Source organism: Chiloscyllium plagiosum, chromosome 37 (genome assembly GCF_004010195.1).
Source record: "Chiloscyllium plagiosum isolate BGI_BamShark_2017 chromosome 37, ASM401019v2, whole genome shotgun sequence".
In the NCBI taxonomy this organism is placed as follows: Eukaryota; Metazoa; Chordata; class Chondrichthyes; order Orectolobiformes; family Hemiscylliidae; genus Chiloscyllium; species Chiloscyllium plagiosum.
Window position 1 is genome coordinate 15642451 of NC_057746.1, and position 19373 is coordinate 15661823.

The 19373-nt window shown below is 43.0% G+C and overlaps 2 protein-coding genes across 5 annotated transcripts in view; one reads left to right on the forward strand and one right to left on the reverse strand.

Annotated features, from left to right (window-relative positions):
* LOC122541320 (major histocompatibility complex class I-related gene protein-like) overlaps positions 1 to 10611 on the forward strand; it is a 22912-nt gene extending 12301 nt beyond the window's left edge. The window contains exons 4-8 of the mRNA XM_043677977.1: positions 277 to 534; positions 4867 to 4971; positions 7882 to 7914; positions 8250 to 8297; positions 9595 to 10611. Of these exons, the coding sequence (XP_043533912.1) occupies positions 277 to 534; positions 4867 to 4971; positions 7882 to 7914; positions 8250 to 8296 (443 nt within the window). The 3' untranslated portion in view covers position 8297; positions 9595 to 10611. The remainder of the gene's footprint in view (positions 1 to 276; positions 535 to 4866; positions 4972 to 7881; positions 7915 to 8249; positions 8298 to 9594) is intronic.
* LOC122541318 (netrin-G1-like) overlaps positions 1 to 19373 on the reverse strand; it is a 910622-nt gene that overhangs the window by 161017 nt on the left and 730232 nt on the right. The window lies entirely within an intron of this gene.

Here is a 19373-nt window from a genome sequence, read left to right on the forward strand (position 1 = left end):
TGTTGAGTGGGGGGATTGAGAGTCGTTAAGTGAGGGGGAAGTGAGAGTTGGTGAGTGGAGGGGAATGAGGGGGTGAGTTGGGGCTGAGTTGATGAGTGAAGGACAGTGAGTGAGGGGCGATTTGAGAGTTGGTGAGTGTCGGGTGGAGTGAGTGTAACAGTGAAGGAGTGAGGGGAGTAGAGTGAGTGAGTGGCTGTCTCTCTCTCTCTGTCTCTCTCTCTCACTCTCTCTATGTTCGTGCAGTAACTCCTCTTCCTCTCTCTCTCTCTCTCTCAGTTTCCCCCATGGTATCCTTTACCCGACAGGGTGATTCTAACCGGCTGTCTTGTCTCGTCACTGGATTTTATCCACAAGCCATTGAGGTGACTCTGTGGAGGGATGGAGTGTTGATCGATGAGACCCTGTCCACTGGGATCTTACCCAATCACGATTGGACCTACCAGATCCGGAAATGGATAGAGTTTGATCCAAAGGATTGGGCTGAGTATTCCTGTCGGGTGGAGCACAATGGGCTGGAGGAGAAGTTGATTTATGGTAAGACTGATTCTCACTGTTAGAGAGGAAACAGTCTCAGACCAGAATCATAGGAGGGAATGTCAATGATGAGTTTAGGACAGGCTAGGGGCCAGGATGGAGAGTGAGAAATAAATATTCACTTTTAGTATGTCAAAGATGTACCACTTGTTGACAGGAGTGATTTAGACTGTGTGTGACAGCGTGTCAGGAACCAACGTACCTTGGAGTATTGTGAATAGACTCTAAACTGTTTGGTGAGGTAGAAAGAAAGATACACATCTTCCTTCAAGCACAGAGTTTACTGCGTTGCTCAGTCCTGCCCCTATTAGACTATACCTGGTTTCATAGTTGCTCTGTTAATAGATGGTCAAAACAAATTAACATGAACCATTAGGTTCTCTTCACATGAACAATGTGATTCGCCATACCCAGATTCGCTTCTTTGAGGTAAATCTTTTGTTGCCAGTTTTTCTAAACCGAATTGAAACAAAATAATGAGCCAGGCTTTCTGGAGAATGCCATTCCACTCCAGTCATCTTTCACAGAACAAAGAGCTTACTGTTTCTGAGAGGCGATACTGATCTGAAGGAGATGCGCTCCTTCAGAAACACAGAACCATACTACCATTCTGACCTGCCCATTGAGCCATAGAACCGAAGGCAAGCCATGCTCCTTTTTCACAGTGGTCAGTATTCTGAGACCAAATATGGCGCCCAAAAAACAGACAGTATGGTAGCTGCTGCAAAAGGTTACGTTTGTTAGTAACCGTGAGACTGGTGTGCCAGGTGGGGAGGGGAAGTATGATGCCAAGTTAAGTAGGGTGGCAGTTTGGAAGATAGAGTGCCAGGGGATTAAGTGCCATCTGGCTAGGATGGCAAGTAGATCAGGCAGTCAGGCATTAGGGGACCGTGTAACTGATGGAGTGGTGTGGGTTGTGTAGAGTCATGAGTTAAACTGCATTGAAACAGACCCTTCAGTCCAACTCGCCCATGCTGACCAGATATCCTAAACTGGTTTGTTCCCATTTGCCATCATTTAGCCAATACCTCTCTGAACTCTTCCTCATCATGTACCCATCCAGATGCCTTTCAAATGTTGTTAATGTATTTGCATCCACCATTTCCTCTGGCACTTGTTCAGTATGTGCACTAACCTCTGCGTGAAAAAGTTGCCCCTCAGGTTCCTTCTAAATCTTTCCTGTCTCCCCTTAAACTGATGCCCTCTCCTTCTGGACTCCTGTACCCTAGGGAAAAGGACCTTGGCTATTCACGCCATCCATGATTTTGGAAACCTCAACAAAATCACCCTTCAGCCACTGATCCTCCAGGGAAAATAACCCCAACCTATTCAGCCTCTCTCTATAGCTCAAACCCTCCAACCCTGGCAATACCCTTGTAAATCTTTTCTTTGCCCTTTCAAGTTTAACATCTTTTCTATAGCAGGGAGACCAGACTCGTTCCCCTCAGTCCCCTCCACTCACCAAAACTCACATAGTTTGTCCATCAGGTAGGGGTAGAGTGGTGTCAAATTTAGAGGGATGCTGGGGTCAGTGGGAATTTGCATTCACGGGATGGGAAGTTGGGTCCAGGGGTGGAGACGGGGTGTTGGGGTTGGATGTATCGAGACTGGGGATTGGGCGGGAAATGTAGGGAAATGTAGGATTCAGCATACGGATGTGGGAAGCTGCACCTAGAGTGGAATAAGGGAGGGGTGGGATCGTGGGTGGAGAGGAGAGTTGGGTATGAAGGCAAGATTGCAGGAGGAGATGTAGATTTTGGTCAGAATTTGAGATTTTAAAGAGGCTGTGGGGAGGGGTATTCGAGGTGGTCTGAGGCACATTGCGGGAGTCAACATAATAATTATCTAGGCTTAGACTGGGCCTTGAATCATGGAATCCCTAGAATGCAGAAGCAGGCTATTTGGCCATTTGAATCCACACCAAACTTCCGAAGAGCATCCCACACTGACCCACTCACCCTATGTTATCCCTGAAACCCTGCAATTCCCATGATCAACTCACCTAACCTACACATCACTGGACACTGTGGGCAATTGACAGTCTAACATTTCCACTGAGTCCCTGTGAGTTAGCTGCAGCAAAACTCTCTGAAGGCTCCAATTTCTCTGGAGATCTTCAGAGGGTTCCAGGAGTACAGCAAATCTTCAGTTACCTGGGTCACATCTTCAGTACTATGGTGCATGGTCCCCTGTGCAAAACTCAAATCGACTCTGCAGAATGAGCAATCTTCCCAAAGGAAAGTCTGGATCGAAATTGTCTAATCATTGCCTTGTTGCCAGTTACAATGTAGGCCATGAACAAGTGGAGGTCTGTCAGTGAGTGGGCCATGGTCAGGGTGGGTGAGGGTGGTGGGGAAATAGAAATGGAATTCATGGCCAGTCCACATGAAGGAGACATTCGGGTTTGGATCTGGTGGAGGTGACACTCTCAGGCCTGAGTCCTGAGGATTATGTCTGACATGGAGCTAAAGGGGACAAAGGTTTTCAGGCTCTATGGCAGGTTTGGTAGAGGGGAGGTTGGTTTTTTTGATGTGGGAGTTTGAGTGTGAGTGAGCAATGTGTAGTAGAGTTGGGGAGGTGTGTGTCTTCACGTGCGTGTGCTCGTACATTCGTATCCATGTGCTTGTGTTTTCATATGCATGTCTGTGTGTGTCTGTGTTCGTGTCTGTGTTTGTAGGTCTCTGTGTGCCTGTGTGTTTGTGTTTGTGTCTGTGTCTCTTTGTGTGTGTCTGTGTGTTCATGTCTGTGTGTGTCTGCATCTGTGTCTGCCTGGGTGTTTCTCATGTCAGTTTGCTGCTTCTGGGTTCAATTCCCGCCTCAGGCGACTGACTGTGTGGAGTTTGCATGTTCTCCCCGTGTCTGCGTGGGTTTCCTCCGGGTGCTCCGGTTTCCTCCCACAGTCCAAAAATGTGCAGGTCAGGTGAATTGGCCATGCTAAATTGCCCGTAGTGTTAGGTAAGGGGTAAATGTAGGGGTATGGGTGGGTTGCGCTTCAGCGGGTCGGTGTGGACCTGTTGGGCCGAAGGGCCTGTTTCCACACTGTGAGTAATCTAATCTGTCAGTCATTGCAAGGCTTTGAGAGAGCAGCAGGGTTGAGGATGTTGGTTGTAAAAGTATGAACATAGCATGTCATAATAGCTAAAGACTTTTATTCACAATTCATGTGAAGCCTCTTTGATCTTTCTGATATTGTGCATGTTCTTTCATCGTTTGTGCCTACGGTTTGTCAGTTCCCCTCCTTCCTGGCCATTGAAAGCTCATTAGCCACCACTATCGGATTTCCCAAACCAACCCAAAACCCCTCTTTTGAGCTCGGCAGTGCATCCCAGGCTTCTAATTTTAATCTGTGCAACCTCCCGATGCCTCCTGCATCTCTAATGATATCTCTCTTATTTTCATCCACCCAGAGCTTATCACTCTGAGAGGGATAAAATTAAATGTTGCGTTGTTATAATAAACCTGCCTGGAACCTTGGTGAGACTGCATTTAGAATCCTGTGTGAAGATCTGGTCTCTGTGTAATTAAAAAGCAAAAATATAGAGACACTGGAGAGGGGTGCAGAAGAGATGTATCGGGATGGTAACAGAATTGTGTGTGTCTAAGTATTGGGGCAGGATTGGCTGTCTGGATCTCCTCCGTCAAGGGAGCAAGAGAAGGAATTGGTAACGGAGGTCATTAAAATAATGAAATGTTTTAGTAGCATAAATATATTGTGAATGTTTCCTGTTGGGTGGGCATAGAGCACCAATAAAACATTGTCACCTACACAGTCCAGAGGAAATTCAAGAGAAAGTTCTGCAAGCAAACAGGAAAGTGGTGTCACAACCAGACTGAGTGGTTGAAGTGGATAGCACAGATGGGTTAAAGGAGAAACTTGGCAACAATATGATGCAGAAAAAAATGGATGGCTATGACAACATGGTTCTGATGATGGTGGTATGGTGGCTCAGTGGTTAGCACAGCTGCCTCACAGCGTCAGGGACCCGTTTTTGATTCCAGCCTTGGACAACCATCTGCATGGAGTTTGCATGTTCTCCTGTTTCCTCCCACAGTCAAAGGATACGCAGGTTAGGGTGATTAACGATGGGAATTTGTATCTGAGTGAATTGCTTTTTGGAAGGTCGGTGCAGACTCAATGGGCCAAATGACCTCTTTCAGCATTGTAGGGATTCTACCATAAATTGACATGGGTTCAGATGGGAGGAGGCTTGAGTGGAGCATTGTCACCAGAATGGAATAAATGAGCTGAATGGCCTGTGTAATCTCACACTTTCTCTTTCTCGCTGTCTCTGAAAGTACACACACTTTTTATTTCTCCTTACTGTCTTACAGTGCCAGAGTCTGACTCCCATGTTCTTGTTGCTGTTATGGTTTCACTTGGAGTCTTCATGATCATCACTCTCCTTTTAGGGGCTTTCGCTATCTTTTGCAAGAAAGGTAAGATTCCATGCAGCTCTCCAATGGAGGACCTATGGATATGTGGGGTGAGCCCAGGGCCATGGAAGTAAAGGGCTCATGGTGTTTGTGGAGCTGTTCGGGGAGAGTCCTGAAGAAACTTGGTGGTGGGGGATTGGCTCAGTCTGTGGGGTCCTGAGTCCAGGGAGGTGACTGTAGCACCTCATCAATGTTTAGAGGCATTGAAGGGTCCCAGGGTTGGCCAGTGAAGGCTTTGTAGGTGTTCAGGGTGGGAGAGCGGATCTCGCTGTCTGTGGAGAGAACTTAAGTGTGGAGTGCGCTTACCAATTCTGGAGGTCTCATCGCATGACTTAGCCACGCTCCAGCCAATGTTTTGGCCAGTCCATCAACCCAGTCGACTCCCTGCCTTCCCACACCAATCAGAATGCAAGGAGACATCATACCAATTGGATAATGGAACATAGAACATAGAACAATACAGCACAGAATAGGCCCTTTGGCTCTCAATGTTGAGCTGACCTGAGACCTATTCTCAGCTCGTCCCCCTACACTATCCCAAAGTCATCTGTGTGCTTATCTAAGGATTGTTTAAATCTCCCTCATGTGGCTGAGTTAACTAAATTTGCAGGTAGGGCATTCTACGCCCTTACCACTCTCTGCGTAAAGAACCTGCCTCTGACATCTGTCTTAAATCTATCACCCCTCAATTTGTAGTTGTGCCCTCTCGTACAAGCTGACATCATCATCCTTGGAAAAAGACTTTCACTGTCCACCCTGTCTAATCCTCTGATCATCTTGTATGTTTCTATCAAATCCCCCCTTAGCCGCCTTCTTTCCAATGAGAACAGACCCAAGTCTCTCAGCCTTTCCTCATAAGACCTTCCCTCCAGACCAGGCAACATCCTGGTAAATCTCCTCTGCACCTTTTCCAATTCTTCCACATCCTTTCTGTAATGGGGCGGCCAGAACTGTACACAATATTCCAAGTGTGGCCGCACCAGCTTTTTGTGTAGTTGCAGCATGATATTGCGGTTCCGGAACTCAATCCCTCTACCAATGAAACCTAACACACTGTATGCCTTCTTAACAGCACTATCCACCTGGGTGGTAACTTTCAGGGATCTATGCACATGGGCTCCCTCTGCACATCCTCTGCACATCCACACAACCAAGAATCTTTTCATTGACCATGTACTCTGCCATCCTGTTATTCTTCCCAAAGTGCATCACCTCACATTTAGCTGCATTGAACTCCATTTGCCACCTCTCAGCCCAATTCTGCAGTTTATCCAAGTCCCCCTGCAACCTGTAACATTCTTCCAAACTGTCCACTACTCCACCGATTTTAGTGTGATCTGCAAATTTACTAATCCATCCACTTATGTCTGCGTCTAAGTCATTTGTAAAAATGACAAACAGCAGTGGTCCCAAAGCAGATCCTTGTGGCACACGACTAGTAACTGGACTCCAGATTGAATATTTTCCATCAACCACCACTCGCTGCCTTCTTCCAGAAAGCCAATTTCTAATCCAAACTGCTAAATCACCCTCAATTCCATGCCTCTGCATTTTCTCCATCAGCCTACCATGTGGAACCTTATCAAAGGCTTTACTGAAGTCCAAGTATACCACGTTAACTGCCCTACCCTCATCTACATGCTTGGTCACCTTCTCAAATAATTCAATGAGGTTTTTGAGACATGACCTGCCCTTGATGAAACCATGTTGACTATCTGAAATCAAATTGTTGCTTGCTAGATGATTATAAATCTTATCTCTCATAATCCTTTCCAAAACCTTTCCTACAATAATGCTTGACCTTCTGTCAAAAACTGCCCACCCCTCCATTTTTCCCTTTTATTTCTGATATTTTAACACCTGATTAAAAATAAATGTGTAAAGGAAGTGATCGATGAAGCCAATCTTTGATACTAATGGCCCTCTCCACTTCCTTCGGCGTTATAGACAATTGGAAATTGGTTCAGCTCAATTGACTGGATTGTTCATTTGCAGAGAAGTGTGATGCCAACAGCGTGGTTTCAATTCCCATCACTGGTTTGAGGTTATCATAAAGGACTCTCTTTCTCAACCTTTACCTTGCCTAAGGTCTGGTGGCCTTCAGGTTAAATCACCACTAGGCACTTTTCTGTAATGAGAGAGCAGTCTTTATGATCCGATACGACTATGGTGACGGAACAGAAACAAGAGACATTTGGATGTTGGTTGTATGGTCCTCATCTCCCACAGACTCCAAGGCAGTCCTGCTATTTAGTCAATGCTGTATATTGGGCCTTGGCGGTGATATTGGGTGGGTGGAAGTTGCAGAGGCTGAGGGTGTCCCCATGCTGCTCAGGTCCTGGTGGAGGGTCGCAGGTCAATGGAGGGAGTACTGAGTGTGTGTGAGAGCATCAGGCTGTAGGTTGAGGGCCTTATCTTTGAGGCAGAAGATGCTACAGCCAGAAATGGGTTTCAGTTTGGGAGAGGCTCTCAGTTCGCTCAGAAGGGTGGGAGGGAATGACGGGGGAGTTGAGGTAAGAACTTTGGGTGAGTGTGGGAGCGAGAGGGTCAGGTGAGTGTGGGAACAAGGAGCTTGGTTTCAGGTTTGGAGTGAAGTGTTACAGGATGGAGTTAGAGTGAGTCAGAATGAGGATTTGGTGGGGAATTTGCTAATTAGGTTATGTGGGAGTGAGAGGGAGCAAAGAGCATTAGGATAAGCAGGAGGAGTGAGAGGGAGCCAAGGAGATTGGAGGGGGCAGTGGGAGTAAGAGGGCATGGTGGGAGAGAGAAGGAGCGGGGGCAGTATTTATGTGGGACTGATCTAATGAGAGAAGGGTCAAAACATTTCGTTTGACTGGGAGTCCTACTCAGTTTTCTGCCTTAATTTTTTTTGTCAGTATATTGTCAATCAGTGAATGCTCCTTGTTTTCACAGTGAGAAGGAAGAGTGACTACATCCATACACACAGTAAGTTAAATTATCCTCTGGATCCTCTGTCCATTGTGTGACTGATACACTGACCAACTGGTTGCTCCCTCTGTTGGTGTGTCTCTATCTCTATGTCTCTCATTGACTCTCTTTGTATGGTTCACTATTTGCATTGTGGCTGTGTGAGTATGAGTGTGTGTATCTGACTCTGTGTCTTTGTGTTTGTATGTATGTGTGCCTCTGTGACTTTCTCGCTCCCTATATTTTATCCTCACCCTTTGCCCTGTCTGTATCCCTCTCCCTGTTTACCCTGTATGTTTTGTGTGCTTGGTGTGATATTGAACAGATTTTAATGCCTCTCTTTCCACGAACAGCTTCTGATGATGGGATATCCTCAGCCAGTTCCACTGCCAGTTCCTAAGGTACAAATAGTTTTAAACAATATTGGGAGCAGATCATTCTCACTGGGATACTGGAGCAAGTATTAACTGTACATTCTGGACGGTGGACTCTAAGCTCAGTCTCTCTCTCCCTGTGTGATGACTGAAGATCAACTCATACAGTTCAACACTGAGCTTTCAGACTGCCCTTCAACAGATAGTTGCCTGGTACTCACCTGAGATTTCTGAGACAGGTGAGATTTGGTTATAGAAATATCTGGAAATATGGCATCGTGGATATGGCCTTCTGTCAGCTGCTCGACTTCCTTAAGGGATTCGGTATTGCGAGCTTTCTCAACATAGTTATTCACGAGTTTAGCATTGGTCTCCCGGGATTCTGAATTTTTGGGTGTTTGCGGAATGCTGTGTGGTAGATAGGGTCTGGATCTGATGGGGAAATCACTGCAGTTCAGAAGATCAGAGCGTGCGGAGTCATGCAACACGGAAACAGAAACAACTTGTCTGTGCAGACCAATTTTCCCAAACCAAGCTATTCCCATTTGCTGATGTTTGCCCATATCCTGCTAATCCCTTTCTTATTAATGTACCTGTCCAAATGTCTTTTAAATGTTGTAACTGTACCCTCATCCATCACTTCCTCTGATGGTTCATTTCACATATGAACCGTGATCTTGGAGAGAGTGCAGTGTAGATGGACCGGAGTGAAACCTGGACTTTTAGAGTTTAGTCATGACGAGAGATTAAACAAACCTGAAGTGTTCTCTTGAAATTTGGCAGGTTAAGGGCTGATTTGGTTGATGTTTTTTGAGATATTAAAGGAAGTAGCCAATTTGATGGAGGCAAACTTTCTGTTGATTGGGGAGTCTCAAAGGCATGTTGTAAAAGTTAAAGCCAGACACATCGGGTGTGTCGTTAAGAAACTCTTCCACATTGAAAAATGGTTGAAATGCTATTGCCTAATAGATAATTGGTGTTAAATTGACTGTTAATGAGTTTGATGAGCAGAAAGCTGCAAATCTCCAAAAGGAGGAGATCAGGGGAAAGTCAGTAAATGGGCAGTTTGGCCACAAGTCCTCCACAGTGACAATATATTCAGGGGCTAAGTGGCTTCCTGGTGTTCCCTGCCCTGTGCATTTTGCAAATATTATGTATGTTGGTCAGCTGGCTTGTTCCCAGTGAATTTTGTTCTGATTTCAATTTTTATTTATCAGCCATGTGGCGTCAATTGCCCATCCCAGATTTTGATTGCACTTGGTGAGGTCTGAGGTCTGCTGTTTATTCCCTGAGTCTGTAACTATCATTTCTTTCTTTTCCCCAGTGGTCTACCATATCTGACTGGGAATCTACAGACATCATTTCCCAAGATCAGCGTCTGGAGGGGAGAAGAGATTAAGATAGGATTGACTCCTGCTCACTCTCAAATTCTGGCGCATTTTGAAAATCTGATTCCTGATTCATGGCAACATTAATATTTTGTTCACTGAAATCTGACCTGCTAATGCCGGAGCTGTATAATCAAAATGTGACTTCTATTCCTGGAAAGTAACCTCACCTCCAACTGGTGACCACTCCCCCACCAGTTACTGTGCAAATGGCACTACCCTGTCAGTGATGGTGATGTGTACATGTTTGACCCCCTTCACAGATCATTCACCAATGGGATAGCCTTGGACCTCAGATCCTTGCACTTTCAGTACTTAGTTAACCTTTACCTTTACTTGTATTCATAACAATTCTTGTCAAGACTGATTGAACCCAGTAATTGCCTGACTGTGATATAAACTGTCCAACTGCAGGAGAGGACCAGACAGCAGCACCTGTGGATAATGGGCCACAAGTTTAAGACTAAGATGAGGAGGAAAATCTGCTCTCTGAGGCTTTGAAATTCTTTCCACAGAGAACTGTGCAAGCAGAGTCCCTGTGTACATTTAAAGATAAAATGGATCCATTCAGATGGAATCACAGCTGAAAGGGAAGAGGAAAGGGCTCACGTGGAATGGCAGTTCAACCGTGATCCAACTGAGTGGCAGAGCAGGCTGGAGGGGGAGAATGGCCTACTTATTAAGCTCTTATAGTCTGCATCACAAGCTCATCTCCCTTCCCTGGTATAATCGTTGTCTTGGAATCTCTTGACTTCAGATGTTCCCTATGTTCAGGTTGTGAGCGCAATGCACTGTCTGACTCTAAAACAGGGAAATAGTGGTGTACTGTACTCCCAATCATTCTGTCCAGGCCTCTGAGATTCTACTAACGATCTTATCTTTTTTAATAAAAGCAAAGTACTGCGGATGTTGGAAATCTGAAGCAAACAGAGGGAACACTGGAGAAACTCAGATCTGGCAGCATCTGTGGAGACAGTGAACAGAGTTCACGTTTCAAGTCCAGTCTGACTCTCCTTCAGAACAATGAATTCTTCTGTTTGGCAGTATAGTCATGCCTGACTCGAGACGTTATCCGTGTTTCTCTTTCATAGATGTTGCCTGACCTGCTGAGTTTCTCCAGCATTCTTTGTGTTTGATTCTTATCTTTTTTTTGTTCTCAGAGGGCTGTCTGCTTCATCTTCCATTCCTGACAGATACTTTTTTCATTTTTCATCACTTGAGAGCTTCCAAAATCGACGCTGTCTCTATATTGTTTTGTCAATAAAGACCTCAAACTGTGTTTGGTTTGCACTGCTGCCTCACAGAGGCAGGTTCGATTCCAACCTCGGGCGACTGTGTGGAGTTTGCACATTCTCCCTGTGTGCGCGGGTTTCCTCTGGGTGCTCCAGTTTCATCCCACAGTCCAAAGATAGATGAATGGGCAATGCTAAATTGCCTCATAGTAGCTAGGGATGTGCAGGCTAGGTGGGTTAGGATAGGATAGAGGGGTGGGCCTGGGTGAGCTGCTCTTCAGAGGGTTGGTGTGAAATCAAAGGGCTGAATGGCCTACTTCTGCACTCAAGGGATTCTATGTTTCCCAACAACCCCCCCCCCCCCCCCCCCCCCCCCCCCCCCCAACCCCCCCCCCCCCCCCCCCCCCACACCACACCACACCACACCACACTTGCACCTCGGCTACTTTACTGAGGGCAGAATGCATACAGGATTTTTCTTATTAAAAAGTGCAATATGGCCAAGATTTAGCAGGGTGATAAATTCTGAACCCATATCAATGAGAATTCTTGCCGCTCTGACTCCTGGAGACCAGCTTTTGTCTCCAGATTCTTGAGGGGCAAATGACTAGGGGATCACAGGAAGAGGGTGAGGGACTTCAGGGGATGGGAAGGTAGGGTTCAGAAGCAATAGCTGAGTGGTGACCTTCAGCAAGCATCTTCTGGCCCTTTCCCTCTAGTCCTTGCCATATTGGATCCAAAATGGGGACTCCGACACTGCACTTAAACCTAGCAAGCATGTTGACCTAGTTCTCCATCTGGGAGACCAGCCACAACTCTTAGCTGCTGGGAAGACGGTTAACTGAGCTCTTGGTTAAGGCTGTTAGTTGGTCATTGATTGATTGATGGCGAGTGAAGACGTCACCCAGAGATATTGCTACTGAACCTTTAATCATCGAGTTGGTGAGAAGCTTGTTTCTTGGGTTAAAGTGCACAAGTATTTGCCCTTCCTGACTCCTTCCTCACTACTCCAAGGCAGTCTGCAATCAAACATTATAATTCCAGAGTAAGAATCAAATATTCAAATTGCAGCTCATGAAAACTAATTTAGAACTGTCCTGAAAGTCATTTCACAAGACTGAAACACGTGAATCAGGTGTCATGAAATTGAAGGAGTTTGCAGTCCTTAAATTAGCTCTCTTTAATAAGTCAATGTTGCATTTTCAAGCTTTTTAACAGAAATAGCCTGTGCAATGGATATTTGGCTTGCACTTTTTCAAATCAAGGTTTTGTTTCTCCCTCGTAAGTTTGGCTTCCCATACTTCTTTCTCTCTCTCAGTAACAGAGCTTCTTCGTAAGCATGCTGTCTCTGCAGCATTATCGGGTCAAAATCCACACACCTTCTAGGAAGGTTATGATTATTTTTATGTTCAAATTAGCAAGAAGCATTAATAACAATTAGCAAACAGTTTGCAGAGATTTCAAAAAGCAAGTTGGTGCTTGAAAAAGGACCCTAATAATCTTTGAGGAGGTAGCAGAACTGTTTACAGGAAATTGTGTTAGGTGCAGAGCAGAGGAAAGTTAAGAACATAATGACAAGTTATCACACGGGTGTGGATTAGAGAACATTACGTAAGTACTTTGTATTAGTCTTCACACAAAAGAAAGTTCTAACTGTAGCACGATATCCTTATACCATTCCAACCCATCATTCAAGGTTAGGACCTGGAACGAAGAAAGCTGACAACATGTTACCTCAGAAGTTCCTGTCCAGTACCTCAAGCAGTGGTTCCTATTTTTGATATTTCAATTATTTATGTGGAGAAGTCGGCCAAGCTGGGCAAGCGGATCCGAAGGGCCTGTTTCCACACTGTAATCTAATCTAATCTAAAAAAAAGTTACCTCAGAGGTTCCTGTCCAGTACCTCAAGCAGTGGTTCCTATTTTTGATATTTCAATTATTTATGTGGAGAAGTCGGCCAAGCTGGGCAAGCGGATGAACTGAGGCAATGTAACTAATCCCATTTTCGAGTTCAGATAGGAAGAGGAAGAAGTTTGTGTGCACAAATTTCTAGAGGTGTCACAAGACGTTGAGAATAACTGCTTAAAAATGAAGTACTGTGAGCTTCTGAACTTTAAGATCTCCAAGAAAATATGGAGGGAAAGACCATGGCCTAATGGTATTATCACTAGTTATTAATCCAGAAACTCAACTAATGTTCTGGGGACATGAGGTGCTGCAAATCCTGCCACGGTAGAATTTGAATTCAGTAAAGCTTTTTGTAATTTACATAAATGATTTATGTGTGAATATTAGTGATGTAGTGGGCAGTGAAGAAAGTTATCTCAGAGTACAATGAAAGCCTGATCAGATGGGTCGAGGAGTGTGAGGTTTTGGGCAAGCAAATCAGGGCAGGACATGCACACTTAATAGTAATATCAGTGGGAGTGTTGCCTACTAAAGAGACTTTGGAGTGCAGGTTCATAGTTCCTTGAAAGTAGAGTCGCAGGTAGACAGTATGTTGACAAAAGTGATCTGTTCCCTTGCCTTTATTGATCAGTGCATTGAATATAGGAATTAGGATGATATAGCTATATAGGACATTGTTTAAACCACTGTTAGAATATCCAATTCTGGTTCCCCAGTTTAAAGGAAGTTTTTTTGAAAAAATTCATTCATGAGATGATCGCTGACTAGGTCTGTATTTATTGTCCATCCCAAATTGCTCAGAGCACAAGTAAGAGTTTCTACTGGTCTGGAGTCACATGCAGGCCAGACCAGGTAAGGATTGCAGGTTCCTTCCTAGAGAACATGAGTCATTAAGATGGATTTTTCGCAAAATGTGTCAATGGATTCAGCGTCATCATGAGACTCTTAATTCCGCTCTCTGTGGCGGGATTCAAACCCAGATCCCCTGAAGATTACCTAGGTCACTGGATTAACAAACCAGCAATTAAATTTAGGGCGGCACGGTGGCACAGTGGTTAGCACTGCTGCCTCACAGTGCCAGAGACCCGGGTTCAATTCCCGCCTCAGGCGACTGACTGTGTGGAGTTTGCACATTCTCCCCGTGTCTGCGTGGGTTTCCTCCGGGTGCTCCGGTTTCCTCCCACAGTCCAAAGATGTGCAGGTCAGGTGAATTGGCCATGCTAAATTGCCCGTAGTGTTAGGTAAGGGGTAAATGTAGGGGTATGGGTGGTTTGCGCTTCGGCGGGGCGGTGTGGACTTGTTGGGCCGAAGGGCCTGTTTACACACTGTAAAGTAATCTAATCTAATCTAAAGCACAAGGCCATTGTCTCCTCATGCTGTTGAGCATGAAAGGCTTCAGAAAATATTTACAAGGATGTTGGTAGAATTGGAGGGTTGGAACTACAGGGAGAGTCTGAATAGTGGGGCTATTTTCTCTGGAGTGTGGGAGGCTGAGGGAGCTATAGGAGTTTATAAAATCTTGAGGAAGCATGGATAGAATGAATAACCAAGGTCTTTTTCCCAGGGTAGAGGGGTCCAAACTTAAAGGGCTTAAGTTTCAGGTAAGACAGGGAAAGACATAAAAGACCTAAGTGGCAACTTACTCAAGCAGAGGGTAATGCATATATGGAATGAGCTGCCAGAGGAAGTGGTGGAGGCAATATTTAAAATTCATCTGAATGGGTGCATGAATTGGAAGGATTTAGATGAATGTGGGCCAAATGTTAGCAAATGGGATTAGGTGAATTTAGTATACCTTGTTGGCATGCATGAGTTGGTCGAAAGGATCTCGAACCGTGCGAGATTACAACTCTATAGTTGCAATCTGAAAGTCAGGCTCTACTGGCAGTCATGAAACCATTGTCGATTGTCAGACAGATATCTGGTTCACTGATGTTATTTAGGGAAGGAAACCTGCCATCCTTACTTGTATGGCCTACATGTGACTCCAGATGCACAGCAATGTAGTTTCCTCTCAACAGCCTCTATGCAATGAGGAATTGGTAATAAATGCTGGCCTAGCCAGAGCTCTCCACATTTCATGACTGAATAAGAAAAAAAATACAATATTCCTATGTTAAAATACAAAACACTCTGGATGTGGAAGATCGAAAATTAATACTGAAAATGCTGGAGAAACTCTGCATCTCTAGCAGTAAGAGTCAAATATGGCGCTTCAGAATTGAGAGCTAAAAAGCCAAATGAAATAGAAGAATTGAACTCGAGATGAGTTAAGAGTATCTGCTCTTGACACCAAAATAACATTTGACTGAGTGTGGCAACAAGGGAAACAAAAATGAAGTCAATGATATGGGGTGTCCATCAACCGAGGACAATGGTTGCTTTTATTTGAGGTCAAATATCTCAGTCTGACCACGTTGCTACAGGAGCTTCTCAGAGTAATGTCCTAAAACCAAATGCCTTAAGTTGATTCATGAATGACCAGTTCTCTGTCAAAAGAACATTATGGACATATTACCTAAAGATTGCATGATGTTTAGCACCATTCACAATTCCTCATACATTGAAGTAGTCCTATCCAACAGGCAGTAAAACTGGACCATATCCAGGCATGAGTGGCAAGAAGTAGTCAAGCCAGGAATGACCATATTCATGAAGAGAAAATCTAACCATCTCCCTTTGACTATCAATGATTCTACTATCAATGAGTTCTCCAATATCCACATTCTGGGTATTTCTAGTGAACAGAAAATGAAGTGGAGAAGCCATGCAAATACTGATGCCTAAAGAATAGGTTAGAGGCTACAAATTCTAAAGCAGACAACTCACTTCTTAATTCTCCAAACACTGGTCATCATCACTAATCAGAAATATGCTGAAATAGCCTGTATTTTCTTTCAGCCAAAAGAAAGTATTGTGGTGAACTTGGTGGTGGAAAGTTGCTCAGTTGCGCGTGACAGCACTTATGGGTAAAAAGGAAAATAAAAGGTGCAGACTTGAAGGAACAAGATCAGTTTCGATCTGCAGCAAAGTAAATGAAGCCTGGAAACAGTTATTATTTCCTGACATTTTTACTGTTTACTGTTGCCTGTAATGAGTGACTGTGAAACTGAACAATTAGTGTGTAAGTCATCCATGTCTTTGGCAAAGAATGGAAAGAATTTGGAAGGAAGGAACTTGGAGAACAAAGGATTTTGAGGATCCAGAATAGCACCTCATCAAGAAGCATGGCTGGTGGTTATTGAATTGCATTTTCCGAGCGTATTTTCCCTGAACCATAATGCTTGCTGTAACTTCCATTGTCTTTTTTTTAGATATGTGCATGTTTTTGAAGGCAGTTAAGTTTTATCAGGTGAAGGTATGTGTCCACAGTTCATAGTTTTATTTACTTTTTTTGAGAACTCATTTATTTCTTAAAATCAGTAGTCTTGTTGAGTACAGGAAGGCAAATTTGGAGCTGTGTGTACATTGCTTAGATCAGAGTGGGTCTTGGCAATAAGTGTACTTTCCCAAAAAGTGTCAGAACAAATGTAAATTTTCAACAATGTTTTTTTATGTTTCAGTGAGAGACCACCTCATTCAAACAAAAGCAAAACAAGATTTGATCGAACAAGCCAGTTTTCAGTCTGAGATCTGACTTGTCCCATAACAACATCAATTGAGATTAAAACACATGTATAGCTGAGGATGTTTGCAAGAAAAATCTATAATTCAGCATCTATAATTCTTCAGTTATTTGAAATCTGGAGAAGTATCTCATTCATACTAAGGAAACATTAGCAACTCATCTCCAAGTTGTTCTCCATTGTTTTGCTTATTAATTATTTAATTTTAAATTTGACTATATGTTTCACCATGCTCTTCAATTGTTCCCTGAACTTGGACTGAATCACCCCATAAATAAATGCATTTGAACAACAATTTAAACTGAGCAGCATAACTGCAACATCTGCAAAGATATGCATCGAATTATTGTAATATTCAGGACTAATTCCAGTAATGACAAAATACAAGAAATCTATAATATATAAAAGCCACAGGAGTATGAAGCTGCCAGATATGCTGAAGAGTAGCACCATAGACTTCCTTCTATTCTCCATCTCTCGGTCATGGCAATTCTGTCCTTTGCTCTGATCCCTCAGTGCCTTCCGGACTTGACTGGTCACTAATATGTATCTGACTGTCAGAGTGTTGAACAACAGAATTAAAGCATACGGGATTAATGGAGTTATGACCTTATCAAACCAGTTAAATGCCACCCATGCAGGATCAGTGAAGAAGCTTGGCTTTAAACTGCAGAACCAGGGTATATTGTCAATTATTGCTCTATGTTCAATGGTGAAGTAGAAGGAAATATCTTTCAAGCAGAGAAGAATGCAGATAGTTGTCTGAACCAGCACTGCAATTTTTCCACTGCAATATTTTGTTTTCAGCTTCTGGCAACAAATGGCCACAAATCGATCAAAGGAGAAAGTGACAGTAAGCCAGACTGAACATTCTGAGGATGCATAAATCAGGACAAAGTTAATATTACACACAGGGGTGATGTTGAGGAATGATCCTGGGAAATAATATGATTTAATTCTCCATAGTATAAATGCAGTGATAACAACCAGTAGATCCGCTGTTGCCATGGCTATCAGATAACGAGTGGTGCAGGTGGAGAGTCCACACTTTCCTCGTGATAGAATCAAAATTGCTAATAAATTAACTACAAGACAGACAAAAGAAACAAACTGAATATTACTGATAAATCATTATCTATGTTGACCTGGGAAGTCAGACATTTTATATGTAGAATAATAGATTGGGAAGGGGAAAGACTAAATATTGATGGAAAAAAAAGGACAACATAACCTTGTTAAAGGAGCAGCATCGTCACAACATCAATGTTTAGAATTGGGGAAAAGGTAGACAAACAGCTGCACCCCAAAATATGATGACAATATTAACATTTGAAAAAGGTAAAAAAAAAAGAGTTTGCCTGAGCTACAGGATTAATCCTGTCAGCCAGAGTTTTCTTCATTTCATTACAAATTCCAGACAAAGATACCCAAGATTATAACAGGAAATGACTCCGGCAACAACCCAAGATCACACTCTTAGAAAGTGGATTATGTGGCTAATCCAAAACCCTGTGTTTGGACGTCCTGGGGATTCAGTAGGACAATTGAAGATTAGTCAAGAGAAACATGAAGCTCATTATTCTAGAGTGCATGGTAAGAGATCATACAAAGGGGAAAATTAGAGATTTAAATCAATTAATCAAGTTAGAAAAAAGAGGAATCTGTGAATTCAAATTATTAAACAAATTCTATAAAACAAAAATTCTATAAACAGATATATAAATGTAGCACTATAACAGAAATAGGTTTAATACTGGATAGACAGTTCAAGATAGAGAGCTGGCAGACATACTAAAGGATCGTTTGTTTGACCTTGGACGGTACGAGAGACCTAAAGATATATGATCATATTAATGAATAACAAGACTAGCAATAAGATAAAAGTATTATATATAAAAAGAGGATATATGGGAATAAAATAAACAAACTAAACGAGGAAATAAAGACTGTGGTTTTCACAGGTTACAGTTGAAAAGAACCTAGACAAGATGTAGCAGTTATAATGCTTCACATACTTAACAAGTTTTAGCATAGAGGACTAACACACAGATAAAATAATTCCTGTACTTAAGAAAGAGGAATAAATATGCGTAGAGAATTACAGACCAGTGAGCCTAATTTTGATGATAGGAAAATAATGGAATTCATAAGGAATGAAATGAAGATTATCTAAAAATAGGAAGTATTACAATTAATAAAATGGCTTTCAAAAGGGAGAGCCCAACTTATCTGTAGAAGCATAGAAAAAGGAGCAGAAGTAGGTCATTCGGCCCTTAGAGCCTACAACGTCATTCAATATGGTCATGACTGATCATCCAACTCAGTATCTTGCTTGTGCTTTCTCCCCTTCCTTTTGATCACTTCCGTCCTAAGAAATATACGTAACTTTTTCTTGAAATCATTCAATGTCAGTAAGATTTCCTACTAACTGAATTAAAGGCAACTTGTGGTCATTTACCTACAACAATTTACTATTGTATTTTTAAAAGGAACTTGGAATTTTCCCCACTCTAATGTAAGACTGACTAATTCCCTGTTTTTTCTCTCTATATATTTTAAAAAACTAGATGGTATACATTAACCTTGAACCTTGATTAACCTCGAATCCATCGGAACTATTCCAGAGTCAATAGAACTTTGAAAGATGACCACCAATGCATTGAACATTTCTGTGACCACTTCCTTAAGCGTTCTTTGATGTATATCAACAGGGTTTGGAGATTCATTGTTCTTTAATCCCATCAATTTCAGCTCTGATCTCCAGCATCTGCAGCCCTCACTTTCTCCTCAACCCCATCAATTACCCTAACAACATTTCCCTACTAAAACTGACTTTCTTCAGTGCGTTCTTCTCATTAGGCACTGTGCTCCACAACATTTTTGGGAGTTTATTGAGTATCCTTCATAAAGGCAGAATCAAAGTATGTACTTAATTGGTCTGCCATCTCT